Source organism: Corapipo altera, unplaced genomic scaffold (assembly GCF_003945725.1).
Source record: "Corapipo altera isolate COAL_440 unplaced genomic scaffold, ASM394572v1 1, whole genome shotgun sequence".
Classification (NCBI taxonomy): Eukaryota; Metazoa; Chordata; class Aves; order Passeriformes; family Pipridae; genus Corapipo; species Corapipo altera.
Window position 1 is genome coordinate 26,938,093 of NW_020884873.1, and position 24,116 is coordinate 26,962,208.

Genomic DNA, 24,116 nt, shown 5'->3' on the forward strand with positions numbered 1-24,116 from the left:
AGTAACAAAACCAGTATTGGTTTCCTTAATGACTTATTGACTTGAGTTCTTTACAATCAGTCAGAACAGATTTAAGAGGACAATTTACTAACATTCTTGCATCCAGTCAAAATTACGTATTTGGGTCAGATTCTAACATAACCATAAATGCAAGAAAAAAAAGAAACTCAGACTCTGAAGATCAAAGGTTGATGGAGGGAAAAAGAACAGAGGAAAGCATACTGATCATGATCCAAATTCTAATATGCAAAATAAATAACAATTTAGCTAAGCTGTTTTGAATACAAAAGGCATAATTCTCTAGCTGAATCATCATACACTGTAGTCTGAACCATGCAGAAAGTACTATGCTAAAAAAAAGAATACACTGAAAATTTCAAATCTTTGTGTATGGAAGATCTGTTTGCATAAAAATAGTTAAAGATTGTCAATTAAAAATTTACAGGAAAAAACTACTAGGGTCAGCGGGTTTACATTTGGAAAGAAGTCTCTCAGGCTTGCCTTTTAAATACTTGCACAGTTGGTGTCCACCATTCCCTAAAGGATAACTTGCACAACAATAATTCAAAATATTCACAGGGAAAAAATATACAGGGATAAAAATGAGAATGATGATGTTTCTAACAGGTTCAAGCTTTTGTCATAACAATGTCTATTTTTACATTAGTTGATAAAACATTGGGATAGAGTGATTCAAGCCAGGGTTATCAGAAGGACATTTGCACTGAATTTATTTACTAGCTGAAAGATAGTGAAGGAAGTTAGGAATGGTATTTTAATGCCTTAAATTTTAAGCTGTGCTTTTTTTCCTCAGACTCTTAATTGTCAAAAGAAAACAGATTCACTAAGTACAACCACAGCAATAAAAATGTGATTTCATGATGACACATGCTATTTATCAGGATTTGATGTAGTATATGCCAGTATTTTAGATTCCAGATATGCAGGAGTTCAATAAAAGGCCATGGATTAAGAACATTCAAAGGGGGAGAACACATTTTATCTCAGAATGGCTAAAATAAACAATATTACTTACCATTTGGCCAACTGCAACTCGCTCCAAAGCCTTTAAGAGACAAGGAATTAAATTGCTGATATGTTTATTCTTTATCATAACATTTTACAAACACGTTGTATAAAAGTCAGAGGAGATGACATGTTGAAAGACTAATGGTGTGACATAACACAAGCTTGCACACTTTAAAGTGTTAATACCTTTAGGTACTCTTAATCAGCTACTCCTGTTATTTTGGTTTATTTACAGGAGAACTAACAACATCTGACCGTGTGGAACTAGATACATGCAAAATTTGTTTGTTTTTCTTTGTCTTGTACGAGAATTTTAGAGGATTACTTTCAGTGAAAATACTACAAAAAAATGCATTTTTCTTGAGTCTGTTCCTACTGAGATACAAAAAATTCACTTTGCATATTTGACTATTTAAAAGTAAATACTCATTCAATGTACAATATTAGTTTTAATCCCTAGTACTAGATAAATTGAACTGTTGTATATAAAGTTAAATCAAATAAAACTTCAGAAAGACTGCAGTTTAAAATACTGTGCATTATTTTCCACTAGATTCTTCATACTATAAATGCTGATGTAGGTGCTAAAGACTACTTGATTTTTATGATCCATAGTGACAAAAAATGACAAATAATTAGAAGCATGGAAAATCCCTTCACAGTTGAAAAGATACTGTACCTATAAAATTTTAAACGAGTTTTAAAAATTGTAGTAGAAATGAAGACAAAAAACTCAGTAAATTATTTGATATTACATCAAATTAGATAGCAAACCAGAAATGCTTCACCACTTACGGGTCATTTTCCTTTAGTCCCCAAACTTCACTACACTAAATAAGACTGCTTGTTACTCAGTCATCCACTCCTCCTTCTCCTAGTTATAGAACCAACCTTGTATTTCAGACTGTTCTTTAAACACAGTCCAAGTAGATGTAGTTCATTCGTGACTTTGGCCAACTATGATGTTTGTCTTTTGCTGTGTAAGCTATAGCTCTCATACCAGCATGAATATGCTGCTGCTTAGGATATGCATGTGGGTTCTGATATGTATTGTATGGGTCTGAAAATCAAACTCTCACCCAACACCTTTGACCCTTGGCATATCAATGAATTTGAATGATGAGTGTCATTGCTCAGCAGACTGAGTCTCTCCTGGCCAGCCTTTACCCCTAGAAAGATCATGCCTAGTGGCACTGTGCTGGCTCTCTTGTACCTCCTAAAAGGTAAGGAAAATCCTAGTCATGAAAAATGCATATACAGAATTACACACTTAACAGTAGAAGTATCTAGCGACACAAGAGAACTCTTTGCCTTTTGTGAATATTTAAACAAAAAAAGCTTTTAACTGCCAAATTTCTGTGATTTCTGAGAAATCTAAAATAGATATATATGGCATGAACAGTACTGTCTCCTGGGGGTCATTTGGTTACAAAATTTATCTTCCTAACATTGTTGAAAAACAGCCCGAACTTTTTCCAAAAGAAATGGAATAGGAGAGGAAATGGCTAATGTGTCAACTGAGGAAGGTATTGTATGACACAAGAAAAAGAGAAAAAGCAAATCTCTTTAGAAAGCAATTTTTTGTAATGTTTTATAGCAACATCTCTAAAATGAACAAATCTTTTCTTTTACTTTCCAAGGGTAACACATTTAAGCCTTATGAATACTTCACAACTGTCCTCCTATACTTTCTTCTAATAGCATTCAATTATCATGCTAGTTCAAGTTTCTGTAATCTCAATACATTAGCCTATACTGAGTCTTTAGTCTACACTGTTCTCTGTAACAGAGGTACAGAGCAAGCAGCAGAGGCTAACCATAACCTGATGTGATTCATTATGATACCAGAAATGAAAAATTAATAAAGGGAAGGAATAGTGATCTTCTAACTAAAAGTGGTTGAAATTTTCAGTACCTATCTGTTTTTTCAAATTAAGACAACAGCTCATCAATCTATCTTGATGAGGCTAGGTCTTTAAAAGTATTTAATCTCTCAGTGCTCTCTTAAAAAAAATGCTTCCAGATTCTTAAGCCTCATGGATTTTAGAGCTCTTCTAGTTTTTGGAATGGGCAGGTTTGTTCAAGTTTTAAACAGTCAGAACATTCAATATTATGAATCATGAAGGCATTGGGGGAGTTACTGATTGCAATCCTTCAACAATTACCTTGTTTCCCCCTAAGTCCTTGGCTAGGAACTGTTATCCTGAGGGGTTACCTTGTTTAGATTTCAGCAAAGGTTTGGCCTTTCTGTACAGTCTTAAAATGCACTTTTGTCACTACTTATTTTTTCATGCCTTTAGCAAGCATAAAATATATAAAGCTAAAGGTCAATACTATTTTTTTTAGATATAATTTATCATGCTTACAACATTAATGATGTTATTCTGTATAGTCTTGGATTAAAGTCATGGCTTTAGGATTAGAAGCCAAAAACAATGAATTCTATAACATCTGGACAAAGCTCTCAGTAGGAAAAAGAGAAGAAGGGGAATCATACCAAGCATGCTGACATTCTAGCATTGCGACCACAACACCAGCCTTTGTCCTTCAAGTACTGACACATGGGAAATCCCCACACTTTGTCGCAGCATTCTGCAAAATGGAGGAAAAAAAAAGGCACAACTTTTTCTCTTACTTACAGAATGCACAATGGATTGGGCAAGAAGAACAGTAGTTAATGGTAGCAGAAACACTTAATTGTTCTCATCCAGTACAAAAACCTGTGGTGGTGCTATAAAAAACATGTTTTGCTGTAACACATGTTTTTGGTTTATGCTGAATTTCTGATAATTTCACATTTTCCAAAACAATTTTAAGTGAATGTAATGTCCTTTAAAAAAATCCACTGAAAAAAACCAAAGGGACAAGAGAAAAGTTTGCAAATCCTCCTGGCACCTCATGCTACAGCATGAGTCACAAGATATAGGCCAGGCAGTCACTCCATGCAGCAGGACTTCAGTACCACTTCTCATTGTGTTCTTATTCTATCATAAACATCTTTTAAGCATCCCACAGAACAATGTGTATTTGTTTATTCCAATTTCGAAAGACTGTTCTGCTTCAAGGCAGAATGTTTGTTTTCCAGAAAAGAGCAGCTGCAAAGGCTCTTGCTGTTTCTTCAAAACATCAAGAAGCATTTGCATCACAATCTGTGCTCAGTTTGTTTCAGTATCATTTATATTTTAAATAACAACACAATTCTTCATGTTTAACAGTAATGCAAATGTGGGGAAACTAAAGTACAGAGATTACTTTATAGATGGTCTTAATACTCAGCTTTAAATGTAGTCAAACTCTAAATGTTTAGAGTTTTCATTAGCACATTTGTCAGCTGATTTTTTAGAATGCTGAATAAGAATTACTACTTTATTAAAAAACCCCTACAAATTGGCTGGGATCCTGGCTTTTAAGCACAGGAAGGTGACTGGGGCATATTTAAGAATAAATCATGTAATGGAGTTAAAAAGATGACAGCAGAAATACAACTTCAAATTTACCAACAGTCTGAGATACATTTAAGTAGAATTCATGTAATAAAAGTTAAGCAAAGAAAAAGAAAAAGAAAAAGAACTATAAAGACCTCCCCCCGCAAAGCCCTTGCTTTTCTAGTGCCCAGTCTCAGCTGATCTCTAGAGAGTAACAGCAAGCTGGTAATCTTCTGCAGACAACCTCACACTTTGCTCCCTTTTTAGCCCTGAGGAATGTCAGAGGCTCATAGCAGGTGAATACTGATTTGAGTACCGTGATTTAAGAACAGGATTTTAATTCTGAATGATTAGCAGAAGGAGAAAGAAAATTCTTTAGAAATAAAGATGTAATTTGATAAAACAACTTACAATTGATTTCAGCACTAGGAATGTGCTAAGATTTGTAAGTGCCTCATGACAAGCTCTAAAACATTAATTAACTTCAAGTCTAATTACGAGTACATGAGTACATGGGTACTTCTATTGCAGGGATGGCAGTAGGAACTTATTAAGTATATTATTTTTCTTCAAAGAAAACAATGACTGCCATGGTTGCTATTGTATGATTCACACTAATAAGCCCTTCTAATACATATGTTAAAATATTACAAAATAAAAATTTGAAAACTGGGTTAGAAAGATGAAATCATTGATCTTTTCAAGCAAATCCCTTCTAATTTACACCATCCTCCAGGTAAATTAATCATTCATGCAAGTTAAAGTCACTACCCTCTCAGCTACAATCCCAATATCAGTGCAGTGTACTCATGCATAATACTGAGGAATTTATGACACCTTTGAAAAAGATAATCAGGCAAAGCACCATCTTCATTTAAATTACTGAAACTGTAAAGTAGGAGAAAAAGCAAGAGAAACTCATGCTTCAAGTGAATTTTTTGTGTATATTCAAAGTTGACCACACATCTACAATATTGCCTTAAGTTCTATTTAGTTTTTCATATCCAATCCACTCTCAAGCACACTGATGAAAACTGTAAGATTAATATATCACTATAAAGTTCATATATTTAGAAGCTACATTTTAACCCCTTGGAAATTCTTTTAATGCCTGCAACTACTTTCAGATATACTTAATATTATATAGCTCACTAAATACCTTATTGTGCTTCTATCTGAGAACACAACAGCTGTTCTAAACTGTATAAATCTCCAAAAACACTCAAGAAACATCTTAAGTACAGGTATTCCATGGAAGATTTCACAGTAAACAGCTCGAGTGTTCAACAGCACATGAAGCAATCATGTTATAATTCAGTACAGAATCAAACAGAACTTCTTCCATGAACAGTTAACAAAATGGGGAATTTTAGGTAATCATTTTATGAGCTGAACTGAAGCTATGCTGGGGTATAATCCTAGAACATATTAGTTAAATTGCTATAAATTTACCTCCAAGCTAAATTCTAAAAAAGACTAAATCACACATCTAATAAAATAACTGCTGCAAATATTGTAATAAAACATCAGCAATTTTATATTGATGTTTCTTTTTTTTATTAGTTATAGAAAAAATATATGGTAGTAGAAGTAAGATAAAGGTAAAATCCTTTTAACAGCTAATAATTCTGTATGTTCACAGATGATTACAAGGAAATCCAAGAGAATAGGACAAGCTTCTATAATACCGTTAATACTAGCCCATCCATAGATTTTCATCTAAGAATAATACTACAATTTCTAGGGTGTTAACATGTGAATTTTACTTCACAAAGCTTTACAGTAAAATATGGTCCTTATAACACAACAGACCAACAGTTTTACTGTTACTAGAAAAATAAGCTTGACTCGAGTTCCATGAGACAACCCAAATCAGAAAGGTGTGGAGGCAGTGATGTTGGTGCAATGTCGTGCTTCCCTTGGCATGCCTTCTCCAGCCCTGGTGTCCCTAGAGGCTTTGTGGCTCTCTGAATCCCAACCCTAAACCTTTTGACTGATGATGTAATTCAGTGGGTTGAAAAGTCATTTTTTCGTCTGAGACTTTTCAGCGGAAATTATTCTTTGTTACCCTCCTCAAATTTGTTCACATACATCCTACTTTTTCTCTTTGTATACACTGAGAAACTTCATCAAGGTAGTACTAAAACACAAATAACCTTTTTCAGGTCCTCCATACCATCTATCTTCCATGACATCAGAGATTCTCAGCCTACTTCTGTTATTCCAAACAAAGCAGATAAACTACTTAATTGCCTTTTTCCTTCGTGGGAAAGACTAAGTCTTCCTTGGCCATATGTGCTGGTTTAAACCATCGGGAGAAATGAACCCAACTCAAGAGAGATTACAAGTCAGAGTTACTTATTTTAAGACACTGGCTATGGAATATCTATGAAAATATACCTAGGAAACACATAAATCATCTGTACTCTAATACTCTGAAACAGTGAGCAATCTTTCATATTTCAGTGGAATGGAGTGATATGAAGCCATTCTGTTTGCATAAGGAATCCTTCAGAAAATTCAGTTTCGAAGTTTTTCCTCTGAATACAGCTTACTCAAGGCCTTTTCAGGCTTCACAAATCTGATAAAATTCTGTATGTGAAGTTTGACTACCCTTTGCAACCCTTTTGGTTCCCTTAATTATGTTCATTAGCCTTTAAGGCTTAAAGTTCATCCTGCAAAAGCTTTGCTGACTTCTCCCAGAGTGCATTGTTGAGAAGCTACTCTCCACAGCTACCAGAGGGCTCTAGAACTCCTGTGCCCAGCAGTGACCTGACTTAAGAAATCCTTACAAAAGCTGGAGTTCATGATTTGCAGTACTCAAGCCAACCTCAAAAAGAGCTATCGCTGAAAGTACCTATACAACTACACCTATGTCTTATTTCAAACTCTCAAATACTTATAAATAGTAACTATTCAGATCCTTGTTAATTTCATCAATTGTTACAGTCTAATCACACCCTGTGGTTATTCTCCTGATGCTTACTGTTCTAACCCTAAAAATCATGAGCAGACTGAATTTTTCCAGAAATCTGCCATAATGGCTCATTATGTAAATAGGTATATGTAAAAAGTCTCTAATAAATAGTAAAATCCTTACTACTCTGATGTAATTGACTATCCAGTGCAGTAACAGGGAAGAAAAACCTCAAAGGAATAAATTATTCTAATGGCTATGTATATTTTATCCCTAGAAGAATCTCTATATAAACAGACAATTCTCCTTAGAGAGAGCCAGAGTAAAACTACTTAGAATTTTCCAAGAGCTTATTAACTGAAACTTAGAATTTGGTACTGCTTATAAGAGCAGTGAAATTTAAAGACAGGTGTTAAATGCCATTGCCTTCAACTTTTTTAAACTGAGTTGAAATTTGACATTACATAGCACCTCTTGATTGCTGTAGCTACTAATAAATCAAAGCAAAAACTTTCATGATAGCAATTCAAAATTATTCCCAGCATAATTGGAAACATGGTCCCTTAACAAAACTTTCCAGACGAATTTAGTTTATTTATAGACATAGAAGGACACTATATACTGCTTGCATTACCCAACATTGTGACTGCTGGCACTACTTTCATCAGAAATGCTCCCAAAGTACTCACAGCAAGTCCAATGGCAAACTGAATCAGGACATCTTGCAATATCTTTATTATCTTTAGGATATATGAGAAATGTAATGCAGCTCAGACAAAAAAAATCCCCCAAAATTAAGATAACCAAGGTGATTCAGCAGCCCACCAAGAACACTATAGTAACATTTTGTTGATATTTTGTCTACTCACTGCCTCAGATATAAATGTTAAGTTAGGCATCAAAACAGGTACATTTTCTCCCTACGAATATCAGTTAATTCCAGTTAATATGAAGTGAAAAAGCAATTTTTCACTGGCCTCAAATAAGACTGATCTTGGTATTAAATCTTAACTGCCAAACAACACACTGCCCAGCCGTCTCAGGTTATGGCAACCAACAGTCCACAGCAGCTCTTCTGTGAGGTGGCTCATCTGCTTAAAGTACACTTATGAGAACAACCATCTGAGTTTACATTAAAGAAGCAGTAAAGATGGAAAATGTGCTACTTAGGGGGAAAGAGCTTTGAGCTGGACTTGCCACAACCTTGACTTTAAGGGTGCACAGCTCAAGAAAATAAAAAACTTTGAAGGAGGGTAAAAAAATAATATAAATATAGAATAGAGTAATGACATTTTTAAGAGTTTTTAAAACTTTGAAGCCACTAAGTCAAGACAAAATAACTATAAAATGCTTTATAACAGAACTTCCCACTGTGTCCTTGCAAGTAAAACCTTGCATATTGGACTGATTTCGAACAAATAAGTGTTTTCCTGTGTTACAGCAAATTCAGACACTCAGACTCAAACACAAGTACATGGAATGTTCTTAATTTCTTAAAGCTCTGGTGTAAAAGGAATTGTATGGTTTTTTACTAATTGCATTTCTATGACTTAGGGACTTCAATTGTATTTTCCTTTTGGTTTTGGAGTGAGCTGAAGTATTGTGAAATAACTAATACACTTCAAAAACTCTTTAAAATTGTTGCAGAGCAAAACAAAAACAACATGAAAAGATTATTAAAGTAAGCAAGAGCTAGCACATGTCACGATCAGTCTGGAACAGACTGCCTGAGCAGCTAACTGTTAAAGAGAAACAGCTGGGTTTCACCTGCCTTTCTGTCTGTGAAGTTCTCTGAAAGAGCTGAAATAAAATTTGCCAATCCACCCCTTTCTCAGGCTTGCTTGATATAATGATCAGGTTCTAGGACTTTGGCATCTGGTCATTTAGGGAGCTCAGCTATGTACCACTTGCCTCAGGAAAGCCAGCTGCTTAAATGTTTATCATTATGTAGAATTTCAGGTAAAAGAACTTCCAAGTAAAAATACCAACTTTCTATCAAAAATTAAAAACCTTCACATTTCAAGGAAAATTTGCCTATAGTGTGAATCCCAAAATAATTTTCAGATTGTGTCCCCAAGGAAAACTGTTATATATGTACATGATGGTCTAAACTGGCAATGACCCAGATCACAGCACCAAAATTGGTGGTTTTTTTAGTATTACCTTACATTACAAGAACTTAATTCTCCTCATAGTTGTATATGTACAACTCAATATAACAAGATGTTGCATGTAGACACCCAAGGACAGAGTCTGGTACAAAATATTTTGAAAGGAGAGAAACATACTGAACCAAAAAAGCCTCCACATTTATAAGTGAAGCAATGGAATAAACCCAGCTGTATGCATAACCACATAAAAAGATTATGCATTAATGTCCCTAATCTCAGTAAGAATATTAGGAATATTGGCATAACGGAAAAGCTACAGGGCATCCGGGAGTGAATGACCCACATAATATTATTAAAACCAGTTCTAAATAAGCCACTGGAAAGGAAAAAACACAAGGAGGTTTTTAAAAGGTATAATACTCTCAATATGTAAACTTGCAGCCACAAGTTAAGCTCAGAAGATTTACCTTCTTGGTTTTCAAATTGTTCTGACAACAGATGGTAGCAGCAGCCCACACTGCAAACTGCTTTGACTTCAGGCTTGGCAGCAAAAATACGTAGTGTATTTGCAGCCAGATCTCCACACGTATGTAGACCCACCATCACACAGTCCTAGAAAGAAAAATTTAAAGAGGCAATAATAAAGCATCTCCCTCATCAACTGAAAGAGCATAAATAATAACAAACTCCAAAACCCAAATAATCTGCAAATGGTTAGTGAGCTGTAGGGCAAAAATACACAACTCCGCAAAGACTCCTGCTGTTCTGTCCTAGAATTTTTCAATATTCAGAAAAGGTCTTCAGTGCTAAAAAAACATGGTGAAAACCAACCATGAGACATGAGAGGTTCAAGACTATGAACAACAGCTGCATGGAAGGGATCATCTACATGTTGACTGGACACAGGCCATTTTCTCTTGTCTTTCCTAGCTGTCCTGTTCTTGTTATTAGTACCACTGCTACTTCTTTTTCTTATTTAAGATTTACTGCTGTAAATCTGGATGGACATATCAATGGAATTTCTGCACCTTTAAGTTGCTGAAATCAAAACTACTTCCTAAATACAGATGGAAGGTGAAGAGCAGGCTTTGTTATTTCCAAAACTGTAGTACTGGCACAGTTTCTCAGTATGCCTGCTCCTATTCAACAAATGGCCATTTTGTTCCAAGGTACAAAGGAAGAACTTCAGCTTCAGATGCTCTGTTCTTATGTCCATTCTATTTCCTGCTTTCTTTTTTCGGCAATTTCCCTTTTCCCTCCATTTCTCCATCAAAATTTTTCCTCTTCTCACCATTCATAACAAGATATTTCCCTTCTGGCATTATTAGTTGGAATCTGCACGGTAAACATGGTGTTGCTTTGAATTTCAGCCATATTTATTAATCACAGAATTACAGAATCATGGAACGGTTTGGGTTGGAAGGGACCTTAAAGATCATGAAGTTTCAATCCCCTGCCATGGGGAGGAACATCTTCCAGTGGATCAGGTTGCTTAAAGCCCCATCTCATCTGGCCTTGAACATTTCTAAGGACAGGGCATCCACAGCTTCTCAAAGTAACCTGTTTCAGTGTCTCGGCACCCTACAGTAAATAATTTCTTCCTAATACCAAACCTAAACCTATCCTCCCTCATCTTAAGGCCATTCCCCTTTGTCCTATCACTCCATACCCTTGTAAAAATTCCCTCTCCAGTCTTCTTGTAGGCCCCCTTTAGGTATAGGAAGGTGCTATAAGGTCTCCCCAGAGCCTTCTCCTCCAGGTTATCAGCATGAAATTAGCCCAGGGTCACTCACTTGGGATACCTGTCTATAATCATTCTAATTTTATCTGATTTTCTCATGCATCTGTATTACATAGTACATACACGTGCAAAACAGTAAAACCTCCCCTTTACTCTTTCACCATAAAGAAAGGCAGTGTTATAGGATTTCTTCTACCTTTTACATCATACATATTACATGCTAAGTGGATACAAATGTAAAGGTGTATGCTTCATCAACAAACCCTGCTGCTCAGGGTGTCTTTTGCATACAGACATGAGCTTGCTCCACACATTCTCAGATACTCAGTAGCATTTATTTGCCCAGGTTACAGGACCATCAGCACAAACCTGTGGTCCTGAATCAGAGATTAATTACAATCTGGAATATAGTAGTTTGGTTACTACTGCACATAGGTATGTTTTTATCATTTCATAAAAGACAGAATGCATCTAAATCAATCAATGTACATTAGTTAGTTCAGGCGTAGGAACTAAGGAACTAAACATACAACCACAGAGCTTCCAGACTTGTATCACTGTCTTTGGGCAGCTGAGTTTGGGCTTGTTTGTGTAGACACAAACCCTGCCAGCTAGTAAATTACTAAATTAAATTACTCTGGAAAGTCAAAATAAAAACGCTGTTTACAAACTCTTCATCTTGAGTACTATACACAATAAATTCTCCTATGCCTTCCCAGTTTGACTGAAATTAGAAAAATCTTTTTCAGTCAGTGATAGCTGACTTAAAAATTAGAAAATTCGGGAAAATTGAATATATATTCATATACTTGATAAATATAACCCCTTACATAATAGATTTATTTTATCTATAATGACAGTTGTAAAATAATTAAATGTGCTAATATATATGCTGTTAATTTTGACAGCTGATTATTATCTCATAAATTCTAAAAGCTGCTTCAAAATAGTCCCAACACATATATTAAAATAGAAAAACAACCTGTATCTGCTAGACGTACTTCTGCTACCTGGCTGAAAACCATTATTGTGCCAGAATATTTGTTTACACCACAGATAGCACCCTGTGTACACCCAGTAAATATTATGTACATATGAAAATGGCAATATAGACAATGTACAATCTAAATATAGTAAATATGTATAGTAAAATAACCTCCAGATCTGTTACGATGTCACTGAGTTCTGTTTCTGCAGTGATGCAAGAGGTTAAGGGTAAATAGAGGTTCGATTCACTCGACTTTGTTGCTTTAGTCTTGAGAGATGTCTTTTTTCTTTGCACTTTTTCCTCTTCACAGAGTTCCCCCCAGTTACGATGAGATGAAGAAAAAACTTCTACAGCATCAGCAGGCAGAACATTTAGAATAGCAAGAACCTCTTCAGAAAGTTTGCCATCATGAGATTTTGTCTGAGGCATCAAATCAGCTTCAGTTTCTGTCCTGGTTTCAAATGTACCCATTTCTGTGAAACCACAAGAAGGAACTAAATCTTGCATAATCACTTGGTCCCGACTTCGAAGACTTTTGGCATTATTTAAGAGCTCTTCATTGATCATTTTAGATTTCATTTCACTTTCCACTGGCCTGTCATTTATCTTTTCCAGACTCTGGGTTTTGAGGTTTGCTCTTCCTCGACTCTGATATGCTCTCCAGTGTTTCTTCAGTTTTCTGTTCCTTTCATGAGCACCATCTGTGTTGGAGTTGGAGGAGTCAATCCCATAAACTTTTAAGTTGTATTGCATGGACAAAAATGAACTCAGGTAGCCTTTTCCAGAACCTATATCAATCACCTAGATAATGGAGGGGGGAAATAAAAAAGAAAAAAAAAAATTGCTATAATTATGAGCAACAAGGCACACTTCATATGCAAAATAATTTCCTAAAAAATTAAGCAGGGATCGAATAGCTACATTATCAGTACCATCCTTCCCAACTCACTTAGCTCTTTTGCTTTGTTGGTCTACCTCCTGACTTTAAAACACAGAATTAAATCTTCACTGATTTGCTCTAGAAAAAAGACATTGCAGTGCTCACGCAATGTACATCCTGACTCTTCTGAAAAAGATTCTCAGTATATTTTTTGACACAAAAAATCCTTCTGCTAAAGACAATAAGCATAAACCACCAGGAACTCCATCTGCCTTTGCTAAACTGGATCAGGATATACAGTCAGCAAATCAACCGCTCACAGTATTCAGATTTAGGCACCTAATTCCTATACCGAGGAGCCTACTACCACTAAGTGTACAGGAAAAGAGCATCTTCAGATTCCGTGCCTAATGTAATCACTTCAGATGTCACCTAAAGACAGGTGATATTAATACCCCTTTTTATGTCAGAATGCTTATTTATACTGCTTTCCCACTTTGTGAAAACAATCCATACAGCTTTGTTTAATGTGAAGATGCTTTTGTAATAAAACAAAGAGGCTCATATGTCACATGTACTTTCCACTGCTATTCTGGAAGAATGAGTGATAGCTGACAGTTTAGTTTGTCTCATAGTTGCCCAGGTGGCCAAGAAGGCCAATGGTATTCTGGCCTAGATCGGGAACAGTGTGGCCAGCTGGACCAGGGAAGTGATTCTTCCCCTGTACTCAGCGCTGGTGAGGCCGCACCTTGAGTACTGTGTCCAGTTCTGGGCCCCTCAGTTCAGGAAGGATATTGAGGTCCTGGAGCAGGTCCAGAGAAGAGCAACAAGGCTGGTGAAGGGAATCGAACACAAGTCCTATGAGGAGAAGCTGGGGTTGTTTAGCCTGGAGAAGAGGAGGCTCAGGGGAGACCTCATGACTCTCTACAACTACCTGAAAGCAGCTTGTAGCCAGGTGGGTGTCGGTCTCTTCTCCCAGGTAATCAGCAGTAGGACAAGAGGGCATGATCTTAAGCTTTGCCAGGGGAAGTTTAGGTTGGATATTAGAAAGAAATTTTTATGGAGAGAGTAATCAGACATTGGAATGGGCTGCCCAGGGAGGTGGTGGATTCACTGTCCCTGAAGGTTTTTAAGATGAGACTGAATGTGGCACTTAGTGCCACGGTCTAGTAACCATGGTGGTGTTGGATCAAGGGTTGGACTTGATAATTTTGGAGGTGGAGGTCTTTTCTAACCCAGTTGATTATATGATCCTATGATCTTAAAGTCAACAGCGTAGTTTTTTATCAGGTAAGAATACTCAATAGAGCAATAGTCTCCCTGAATGAGAAAGAAAGACTTATTCTTATTACTCTAGTAATATTCTTATTACTCTAATTATTACTCTAATAAAAAAGATTTGGACAGTCATAGAATTAGAAAGAAAAATTTGAGCCAATGTCACTAGTAACTACATAGAACAGTGGAGAATACATGCTATTAGGTAAAATTGTTTACCCAGGTTGCACATGGCTTTCTCATCTGCAGTTATCATGTGATATTGCTGTATATTTGTAATCTAGGCATGCTACATTCCTCACATTTCTTGAAATAAATCTGTACAGGAGTGGATTTAGTGAAATAGAATTTATATAATCTAAGCATACTTCTGAAAACTACATTTATTTGTCACATGTATCACCAATATTCTCCTCTGCTCAAACCTGGTGAGACTGCATTTGAAGTGCTGTGTCCAGTTCTGGGCTCCTCAATACAAGAGAGACATGGAGCTCCTGGAGCAGGTCCAGTGAAGGGCTACGAAGATTAAGGGACTGGAGCATCTCTCTTACAAGGAAAGGCTGAGAGATCTGGGCCTGTTCAACCTCAAGAAGAGATATCTGAAAGGGGATCTCATCAATGTCTGTAAGTATCTGAAGGAAGGGTGCCAAGAGGATGGATCCAGGCTCTCCTTGTGGTGCCAAGCAATAGGACAGGAGACAACAGGCAGAAACTGATGCAGAGGAAGTTCCACATGAATACGAGGAAGAACTTTACTGTGCAGGTGACCATGCACAGAACAGATTGCCCAGAGAGGTTTCAGAGTCTCTCTCATTGAAATATTCGAGAGCCGTCTGGACGCAATCCTGTGCAAGGTACTCTAGGATGACCCTGTCTGAACAGTGGGTTGGACCAGATCACCCTTTCCAACCTTACTCATTCTGCGATTCTATCATTTAAAAAGGAAAGAAAATTGTTCAGGGAATGATTTTACCTACTCTTTCATGTAAAAGATATTACAGTTATGCAGAATATGCACACCTCCACTTCTTGAAGTTTTTAATTTTTTCTGTGAAAAGCAGCATTTGGACACAAGAGACAGCTGGTGAATTATTCCTAAGTGTGACCTCTAGTGGCTGTAGATACAAACTGCGGTTTGGGGAAAGTTTCTTTAGTTGTTTCCAGGTAAAAAGAAAACAGTAATACATTGTTAAATTAGTACTGGGAGAACAGTTTTTAAACGAAAGGAAAAACTGACTAATAATAAGCAGACAATGATCTTGTACTAAAAAAATAGACTGCATTACATTATTCCCTGCTCTACCTTCCCTTGATTACACAGGGAAAGGTAATCAGCAACCTGTAGCATATCTGTCAAGCATGAACCTTTAAAATGAAAATTCCATGATATAATAAACTCCAAAGGTCTTGTCCACAGTGAGCAGGGTACTATGTTTAAACACAGTTTCTGGCACAGTGCAATCAAGAACTTTGTCTCCAGAAGCATTCCAACATTTCCCAGGACCAAATCACAAATGTAATGGATGCTGATGCAGAATTATATCATCCTTACATTACACATTGCAAGTCTTGCTGCACATGCTGCAATTTCCAAGGAAAACTTTGACAAATACATTGAAGAAAAGAAATGTGCACTTAAGCAAAGAGGAATCAACACTGGCTTCTTTTCAGAGTTTAATCAAGTATTTCTTTAAAAAATAAAGTTCCACTTATATGATAGGAACAGTGCTTAAAGGGGGCAGTAAACAACTGAAAAAAACCCCTTTAGTTATTTTGCTTTAATGTTTTAATTCAAATCATTAAACTAGAAGTGATTACAGTGGTATTAAAATTTTTGCTTTTATTCTTATTTTACTATTTATTATACTACACTATAAAATATCAACAGAGAGCAATATCCTCTACCACCCGTGACACATCATGGCTATGGAGGTGAGATGGAGGGCATTTTTCAAGCTGTCAGTGATCTGTAATATCGGAAAGAAACACCCTGAGGACGCGTACTGTTGTAAAATGTGTTTTCATGGCTCCAGATTTTTTAATTAAATGCCGCATATATTTTGTTTTGTGAGAAGGATAGAAAAAAATCAATAAGAAAAAACTCTCCTAAAACTTTATAATTGCTGTATTCATTTTAAGTTGAAAGGAAACCAAAACAAAAGGATTTGCTTTTTAAAGGGTGAGAAGGAAGCTTTTCTTTTTTTCTCAAGGTAACAGGAAAGCTCTTTTCATTTATTAGGGATTTGTAACTTTGCACAAATAAATGTTGCTATGGTGTATGACTAAAATGGAAAAAGTTAATATAGAGCAGTAGGCATTTCATATCCAGTGATATACAGAAATATTTTTCATTAAATGTTACAATTTTTTCAAAAAATAATCCTATGTAAAAAGATACTCCAAGCCATCTGATAAAAGTGCATTATGCCTGCATGAAATTGCAGCATATTGACATTATACTTAATAATGACTGGTTTGAGATTTTATTAGTAACCAGCTACATTGAAACTCCAGTTAAGTTATTAAAATGGCTTTACTTTTTTACTTTCTGAACACGGGTTTTTCTTTCCTTTCCTTCCTGAATCTCACAGGAACTATTTAAATCTAAATGAAAATGCTATATGAAACACCACCTTACAGCAAACGCAGAGAACATTTAATATTGCATTATAAGCAATGTATACTCTCCTTCAGCTTTTACAGCACATGAAAGTCTTCAATACTTGAACAACTAATACTTGCCTGAAACAAAAGGTCGGCAAGTCAAAAAACATGCTTATGATAGAATAAAAGACTTTCACAAATCTGCTGCTACTCTATTTCTGTTCTTTACAGAGCACATCCACTTTAGGAGGGCACCCACACCTGTCACTGCAGCTGGCCCTTAAAGAGCTGCTGGAGAGATTGCCTTCCATTGCTGTAAGCAATCACAGATGCTCACACATTGATTGTGTCTCATCTAGTAATATTTGGCCTTAATTGCAGCTCTCTATTTACTTGGTAATTCCAGTTATAAGAAGACTCCCTAAAACTTTGCCTTCGTCAGTCATACCTCACAAAACAGATGGTCGGGACTGAGAATTTTGATCTCTGTTTCCAAGGATGCCACAGGCCTGACCCAAACCTATCAAGAGTACTGTACCATTTACTTATCTAAATTAAACTCAGTCTGAGCCAAATAACCTCCTAACCAAAGTTCAGCTTTAGCAATTCAGAGCTGAATCCAAGTTTTGGGGCCTTCCCTATGGTGGTAGCAACAGCAACTCAGGATGCTACAGGTACATTAATTTTAAACTCAGACATATTTACCCAGGAAAAAAATGCTCAGAGAAAATATACTCAGCATAAAATCTGGGCAGACACCTTATTAATCTTTGGTTTTAAACAAATACAGTTTGTTCTTCACAAAACTTTGTGGAAATTAATATTAGCCTGAAGGAAATTAGTCTTCATTTACACTTATGGCTCCTTGCACAGAAAGCAAGTGCAGCTCAGATGTAGAAAGGCAGTGTCCAGAGCCATTAGCCATCTCTAGTTTAAAGCAAGGATGAAGATACATTGGCCAGTTACTAGCATTATAGAGACTAAAATGAATAAATGAACTCAGCTTACCCAGATAGTGAAAAATTTAGCCTTACCACAACACAGGCCTAAGGTATGGAATCTAACAGAAAGTTTAACATGGTAAAAATGTATAAGAAACCTATATGCATGTAAACTGAGGAAATAGTATTGGTGTACTTTTGTCTAATAGAATGTGAAATACACTACTCAAAAAAGTCAAGTATTGTTGGAATGTTTGTGTTTTGTCAACAGATCCATAAGTAAAACTCTGCAAAGTTTTAATGAAACAGCAATGTAGTGCACTGTGTAATCATAATTACATGTTAAAAAAAAAAAAGATTAAGTTACAATCAAATTTGAGAAAGGAATCCTGCAATTCTTTACCATCCAAGGAAGAACTTGCCTTCTGAAGTATGAAATGGCCAGCTTATACAGTAATTGCTGGGTGATAATGGTGTTGGGTGTCCAGTTGTCATTGGTGTTCTACGAAACATATTTCATACATACTCTGCTACACAAAGCTCTGCTTAACTTCATCTCTCTTCCAACTAAAAGGGTCATAACTAAATTCCTAATTGACAGATCTCAATTCATGTTAAATAAAGGTCAACAGTATTAAACAATAGAAAATAATTTAAATCTTGTGCCAGAATAAGATGACCTTTCCAAATCTCTCAAGATACTTTGCTTTGGTATCTACGAGGCACTCTCGTGTGCCTGACATAAGGCAGCTCTCCTATTGACGCTTACCGAAAATTGCCAGCAATATCATACTGATAAACAAGGCAGTACTTGTCCATAGCAAAAAGCAGTACAGTTTTTAGCTGCTCAACATAGAGAGGATGATCATAATTTCTTAAAATTACTCATGAATGATTATGAGCCACTTGAAAGGCAGCACCTTTGGAACTACACATTTGTGAACAAAATTGTCTTTCAGCTTGGGCCTAACGGCTCTTTAGCTACAATTATGTACAGGAAAAATAAAACCAGCAGTGACAGAACATCAAAATGATGTATTTGCATACAATAAAGAGAGTAATTCGGAAGTTGCCTGGTAACATACAGTAAGAAATGCTTTCATACCTGCTTTATACCACAATAATTCACTATGTTGTCTACCAGCTCTGACATCACTTGCACTTCATGTGATTTCTTATTATTCATAAACTCATCTGCTTTGATACCTGTAACAGATTAAGAAAATAAATACACATCAACACAACCTGTAATAACAAAGACTTGTGACCAATCAGGAAGAAAATCCCAGCTAACATATGCTACGATGTTTATATTTTCAGGATAGTAATTTTAAATTAAAAACTCACTAAATTATTACAAGACTAAACTTCTGAATTATGGATGAATTAGTAAAATTCTACACACTGCAAAACTCAGGGGTTTTTTTAAGATGTAGTATATCTAATACCTGACCAGATATTAGACAATAGCTACTACTATAAAATTGTGCTATTTCTCCCTGTCCCTTAAAAAATATTTATTTTTGTCTCATTTACCACATTTACCTTGACATAAATGAAATATAAGGGCAGGGACAATTAATAATCACATAGTACAGCTTGTTAATGCTGCAGATTTGCTTACAATATCAAGTAGGAGATATCACTAATAAAAGTTATGAGTGATGCTGGGAAAAGTCAAAGGAAGATGAACCTTCCTTTTCTTTATTTAGTCTATGGGTGGGTTATAGAATTATTATGCCTTTATAGTAGAAAATCACTCATTTCAGTGTTGCTGGAGAACGTGTTAACGAGATGGAGTCAATATTTATCATGGGTTTACTGCTTGTGGACAACACCAAGCACCCACTTGCTAATCTCTACACCACCCAGCTAAAGTAGGAGCTCAGAAGTCACTCCCTTGGAAGAAACTCACACATTTCTCTCAGGGGACTAATGCTACAGTACACTTGGATATAGTTAAATTGATGGAAATTTTTCTGAGTGATGGTAGAAGAAACTGGATCATTACTGATGAGCATGCACATAGAAAACAGGACTTTTCTACATGACTAGGTGGATTAATATACTTTTCCATTCTCTGCTTTTTGCACAGTATGTGTTCATCTGTCCAGAAACTGATCATTAGGCAAAAACTACATTCATTCCTTGATCAGATCATGCTGGGAACAGAGCCAAGTGTGTTACTTTTTTAAAAGAGAGTGGGGAATTGAACTGAGCTCATAAGAAACCCAGTGTTTTCTCTATTTTTCCCAAAGCCCACAGGATCTCTCTATTTCTTAAACATCTGGGGTTTTTATAATAAACTGTTATGACAGTACTTAAAATCTAATATAGACTCTATGAACTGACAAAAGAAAAAATAGACTAAAAGACTTAAACAAAACAAAAAGCAGAAACAAGTGTTTGTCATTTCACTGAAGATTCTCCTGAACTTTAAAATTGTGAAGACCTACACAGCGTCCTAAAAAGCTTTTAATTTGTAAGCATATCAAATTAAAGAAAAACAGACAGGAAAAAAACTAAAAAGAAAAAAGGTCGCTCTCTCTGTTTATATTTGAACATTTTTGTGTCTGGACAGGCTCATCAGAAGAAGAAGCAGAATCGGAACAGGAAGAAACAGACATTTAACTTCTTGACAGAAATAAAAGTTGTTTGACTGGTCTCCAAAGCAGAACTGTCACTTTGAACAATGATCACCTTTACTCTTTTCTATATTATGAACTCAAAAGACTGAATGGCGTAATGCTAGTATTATTTCAGAGAGTACTTAATCCAAATTAAGTATTTCAATAACGGTAGAAACCCAGAAACATGATCCAACTTATATAAGCTGCGGTTCCAGATGAAAAAAAGCATAATTTGTTGATACCTACATATATAGATTATTTATCATCTTAGCTAAAGTTTGTTAAACATTGTTCAACTTCTTTTCCTGCTTTCTGCAGGATGAACACACTATTTAGATATCAGCTCAGGGAAAATGATACTGTTTGCAGAAAATTATGGATTTTTTAATAAATTTTACTGTTGTTGTATTTTCTGGGAAATTCTGATAGATTTTTACATTATTTTGAAAAACAAACAGACATATTACAAACTAATACAAAAAATATATCTGGGGACTGTTTTATATTGCCCAGATAATTGAAAATTTGAATTAAAAAAAAGTATACTAGTTTTACACAAACTGGGTAAATTCCTTCTGCTATCATAAAATTACTTCCTTGAAAAAAAAATACTATACATGTTGATTTCCTTATTATGTGTATAACTGATGTAGGCAGAACAAATACGAATTTCAAAAAACCAGAAATTTAGAGAACCATCCCCTTTTGTGATGAAAAAAATAAAGTGGGGTTCAAATACTTTACAGAAGTAACTTGGATATGATAAAGTAACAGAAAGTTTAAGTTTAGTAGTTTTAGTTGGTACTGAAATGTTGCTCATTTCCATTGTTAACCCCTAGCACGGGTACCTGTAGAGAGAGTACCCTTAATCCAACCTTCACTTCCTATATCAGATACGAACCCTCTAACAAAACAAGTTTTCCCTGCTGGCTTCCTCCCCTTGGGCCGGGCTCTCCTGGACCCTGTGTGCTCACTGCGAGCAACCTGATGGTGCAGTCAGGACCATGGTGATTCCCATTAGGAAGCAATGGGGAACACCCTTTAGACTCAGAACTCCATTCTGAGTAGTTGTGTCCACAACATGCTTAAAATGTTCATGCTTACCAATTATTCCAAGGAAGAACAGCAATATATCTATATTAAGTTTGTGAAGAAGTTAGAGAACTACGTAAGTATGCAAACTGTGGGAATAGGCTCAAAAGCCCATTTGTCTTAGAACAAGAAAACATATTAAAAACATCTGAAACATAAATGGAATTATCCTGAATATAAGCACGGCCATCATAAAGTTGCCAATTTTCTCAAACTTACATTTCTCTTGACTTGCACGCTTTAGTGTGTCAGAAAAAACCCATATCTTCTAAAATGCAGAATTAAATCCCAAATACCTAAAATAGCTTAAAGTTAAAAGATCACAACTTCCATTTGGCAACTTGCAGTTTATGAATCCATAACTTGGTATTTTGCTTCTGCCAAATGAGTACCAAGAACTTCAATTAAGTTAACTTAACTGATACTTACTGCCAATTCAGCACAAAGGTTTTGAATTATAATTCTATTGTATACATTTGGAACATGTTTTATTTTTCCTATGAATTACAACTTAGAAGTACTGCAAAAGCAGAAGTCCCAGTCCCAGTTACCCAACCAAGCACCACTCCTGCAACAGAGAACAAAATATTCAGCAATTATTTCTGATGCTCCATTTTGCATGACAAGAAAATGAAAGAATCCTTGAAGTTTTGCTAAGAAAGTTGATCCAGGTATGAACTTAAGTATAAGGTAGAACTACAGAATTACAAAAAATTAAGAAGAACATGGGGAATGAGATCATAATAAAAATGAAAACAACTAAACAGCAAGTGGGGAAAAAAAAAGCAGCATACAGTTATCGCACTAGAAACACAGACTTCAGATGAACTGAGAGCATAAGGAAAGAAGCCAGAAAGTAAGACAAATACACAACAAATCATTCAGACTATCTTAGCTATGGCATTCTAGTACTTCCACGGAGCTAATAATGGAAAATGGCAAAATTGGAAAGAGATCACTGTGGAAAATGGGAGAGATGCACAGCATTTATATAATAGTGCTATCACTTAGGATAAGACACGTTAAGAGTTTTAACATATTATAGAGATAAAACACACTCGAAGGCAAAGGTAGAGAGCTGCTCAATCTGTCTCTTAAAAACTAATGAGAAATCTTGAAGATAGTGACAAGTCTAGAGACTGAGGACTCCATGAATAGCACATTTGCGTAAAAATTACAGCAGTCCAAGTAAGGATAAATGACAGTTTATCATCTGATTCAGAAAAAATAATCAGGGGTAAGACTCCCAGTGTTCAGCTTGATGCCAATTTGAGAGTGTTTTAATGCAATTTTTTTAACTACAGAAAATTAAATTAGTCTAGTTTTATCACATATAATTGGTATTAGTCCAAAACACATACAATTAAGAAAATCTTTTTTCTTTTAAAACATCATTTTTCATATTTTAGGGTGATACTTTTAAAAAAAGCGAGAGTAGCAACTATGATTCTTGCTACTCAGGGAGAAGACAAACAAAGGGAATTAACAAGGTATCTCAAATAGTGATGTGCCCACTTCCTGCCCCATCCCCTTTAAAACTGAATCTCAGGATGGATCTAGATACTGAAGGCTCAAATTTTAGCAAGATAATCCATTTTCTAAATAAAGGCAATGAAGAAACTATCTAGGAACAAATGGAAATGGAAGTGAGAAGCATGTAGGGAGAAAAATCCAAACAACAAACCACACTTAAAAAACATGACTTGCAGGACTACAGATAATAAATAAACATTAAAATACAAACATAAATATACCTGTTGCTCCTTGGCTGTTTCCTTTCAGTGCTTCAAGTATATCTTCTAATGGGGTACACACTCCAAGGTTGGACAAAGAATAATACTTAGCAGCCAGGGCAAACAAATGTACATCAATAAGCTTCTCAGAGTTTTCACAAAATGCACTGGAAAACATGTCATCATCTGCGAATAAAAGAAAAGGAAACAGTGCTTAACAGCTCTCTAGTAGTGCTGACAGAGAACTACAGGTAATTCTTAGTATACTGGGCATTTATCTTGCTTCCATAAGTGGTAAAACTCATTATTTTTCTCCATCTGTATTCACCCTTCAGAACTGAGGTGAAATTTTACTCTTAGCTGAACTAGTGTAAATGTGGAAAAATCTATTGTTTTAGCAGAGCTACTTTAGTATAATTGACAAGCTAATTCAGTCAACATTATCACTTCTTTTGTTTACAAACTTGCTCATTATACATTTCCTAGTCAGCCCCATCTGCCAGTAGATGCTACTAGATTTTTTTAAAGCAATGCAGCTGTTTAATATATGAAGTGTTTTGATTTACAATCACTCTATTCATGTACTTTCCAAGCTGCTTTGTAATGGGTGAATCTACTGGGAGAGTTAAATTAATTTTATTTCCAATCAGATGTGGGCCAAAGTTAGATTCCAATGTGTATTTTGTTAGATTCATGATGAAGTACTTCGGTTTGGTATTACTTAGCTCTTATGTTCAAACACGTACA

At 35.6% G+C, this 24,116-nt stretch overlaps 1 protein-coding gene across 1 annotated transcript in view; it reads right to left on the minus strand.

Annotated features, from left to right (window-relative positions):
* Positions 1-24,116, minus strand: part of METTL25 (methyltransferase like 25) — a 42,763-nt gene that overhangs the window by 13,615 nt on the left and 5,032 nt on the right. Inside the window, 6 exon segments of the mRNA XM_027661719.1 lie at positions 1,037-1,066; positions 3,527-3,621; positions 9,950-10,094; positions 12,380-13,012; positions 19,020-19,120; positions 23,391-23,555. Of these exon segments, the coding sequence (XP_027517520.1) occupies positions 1,037-1,066; positions 3,527-3,621; positions 9,950-10,094; positions 12,380-13,012; positions 19,020-19,120; positions 23,391-23,555 (1,169 nt within the window).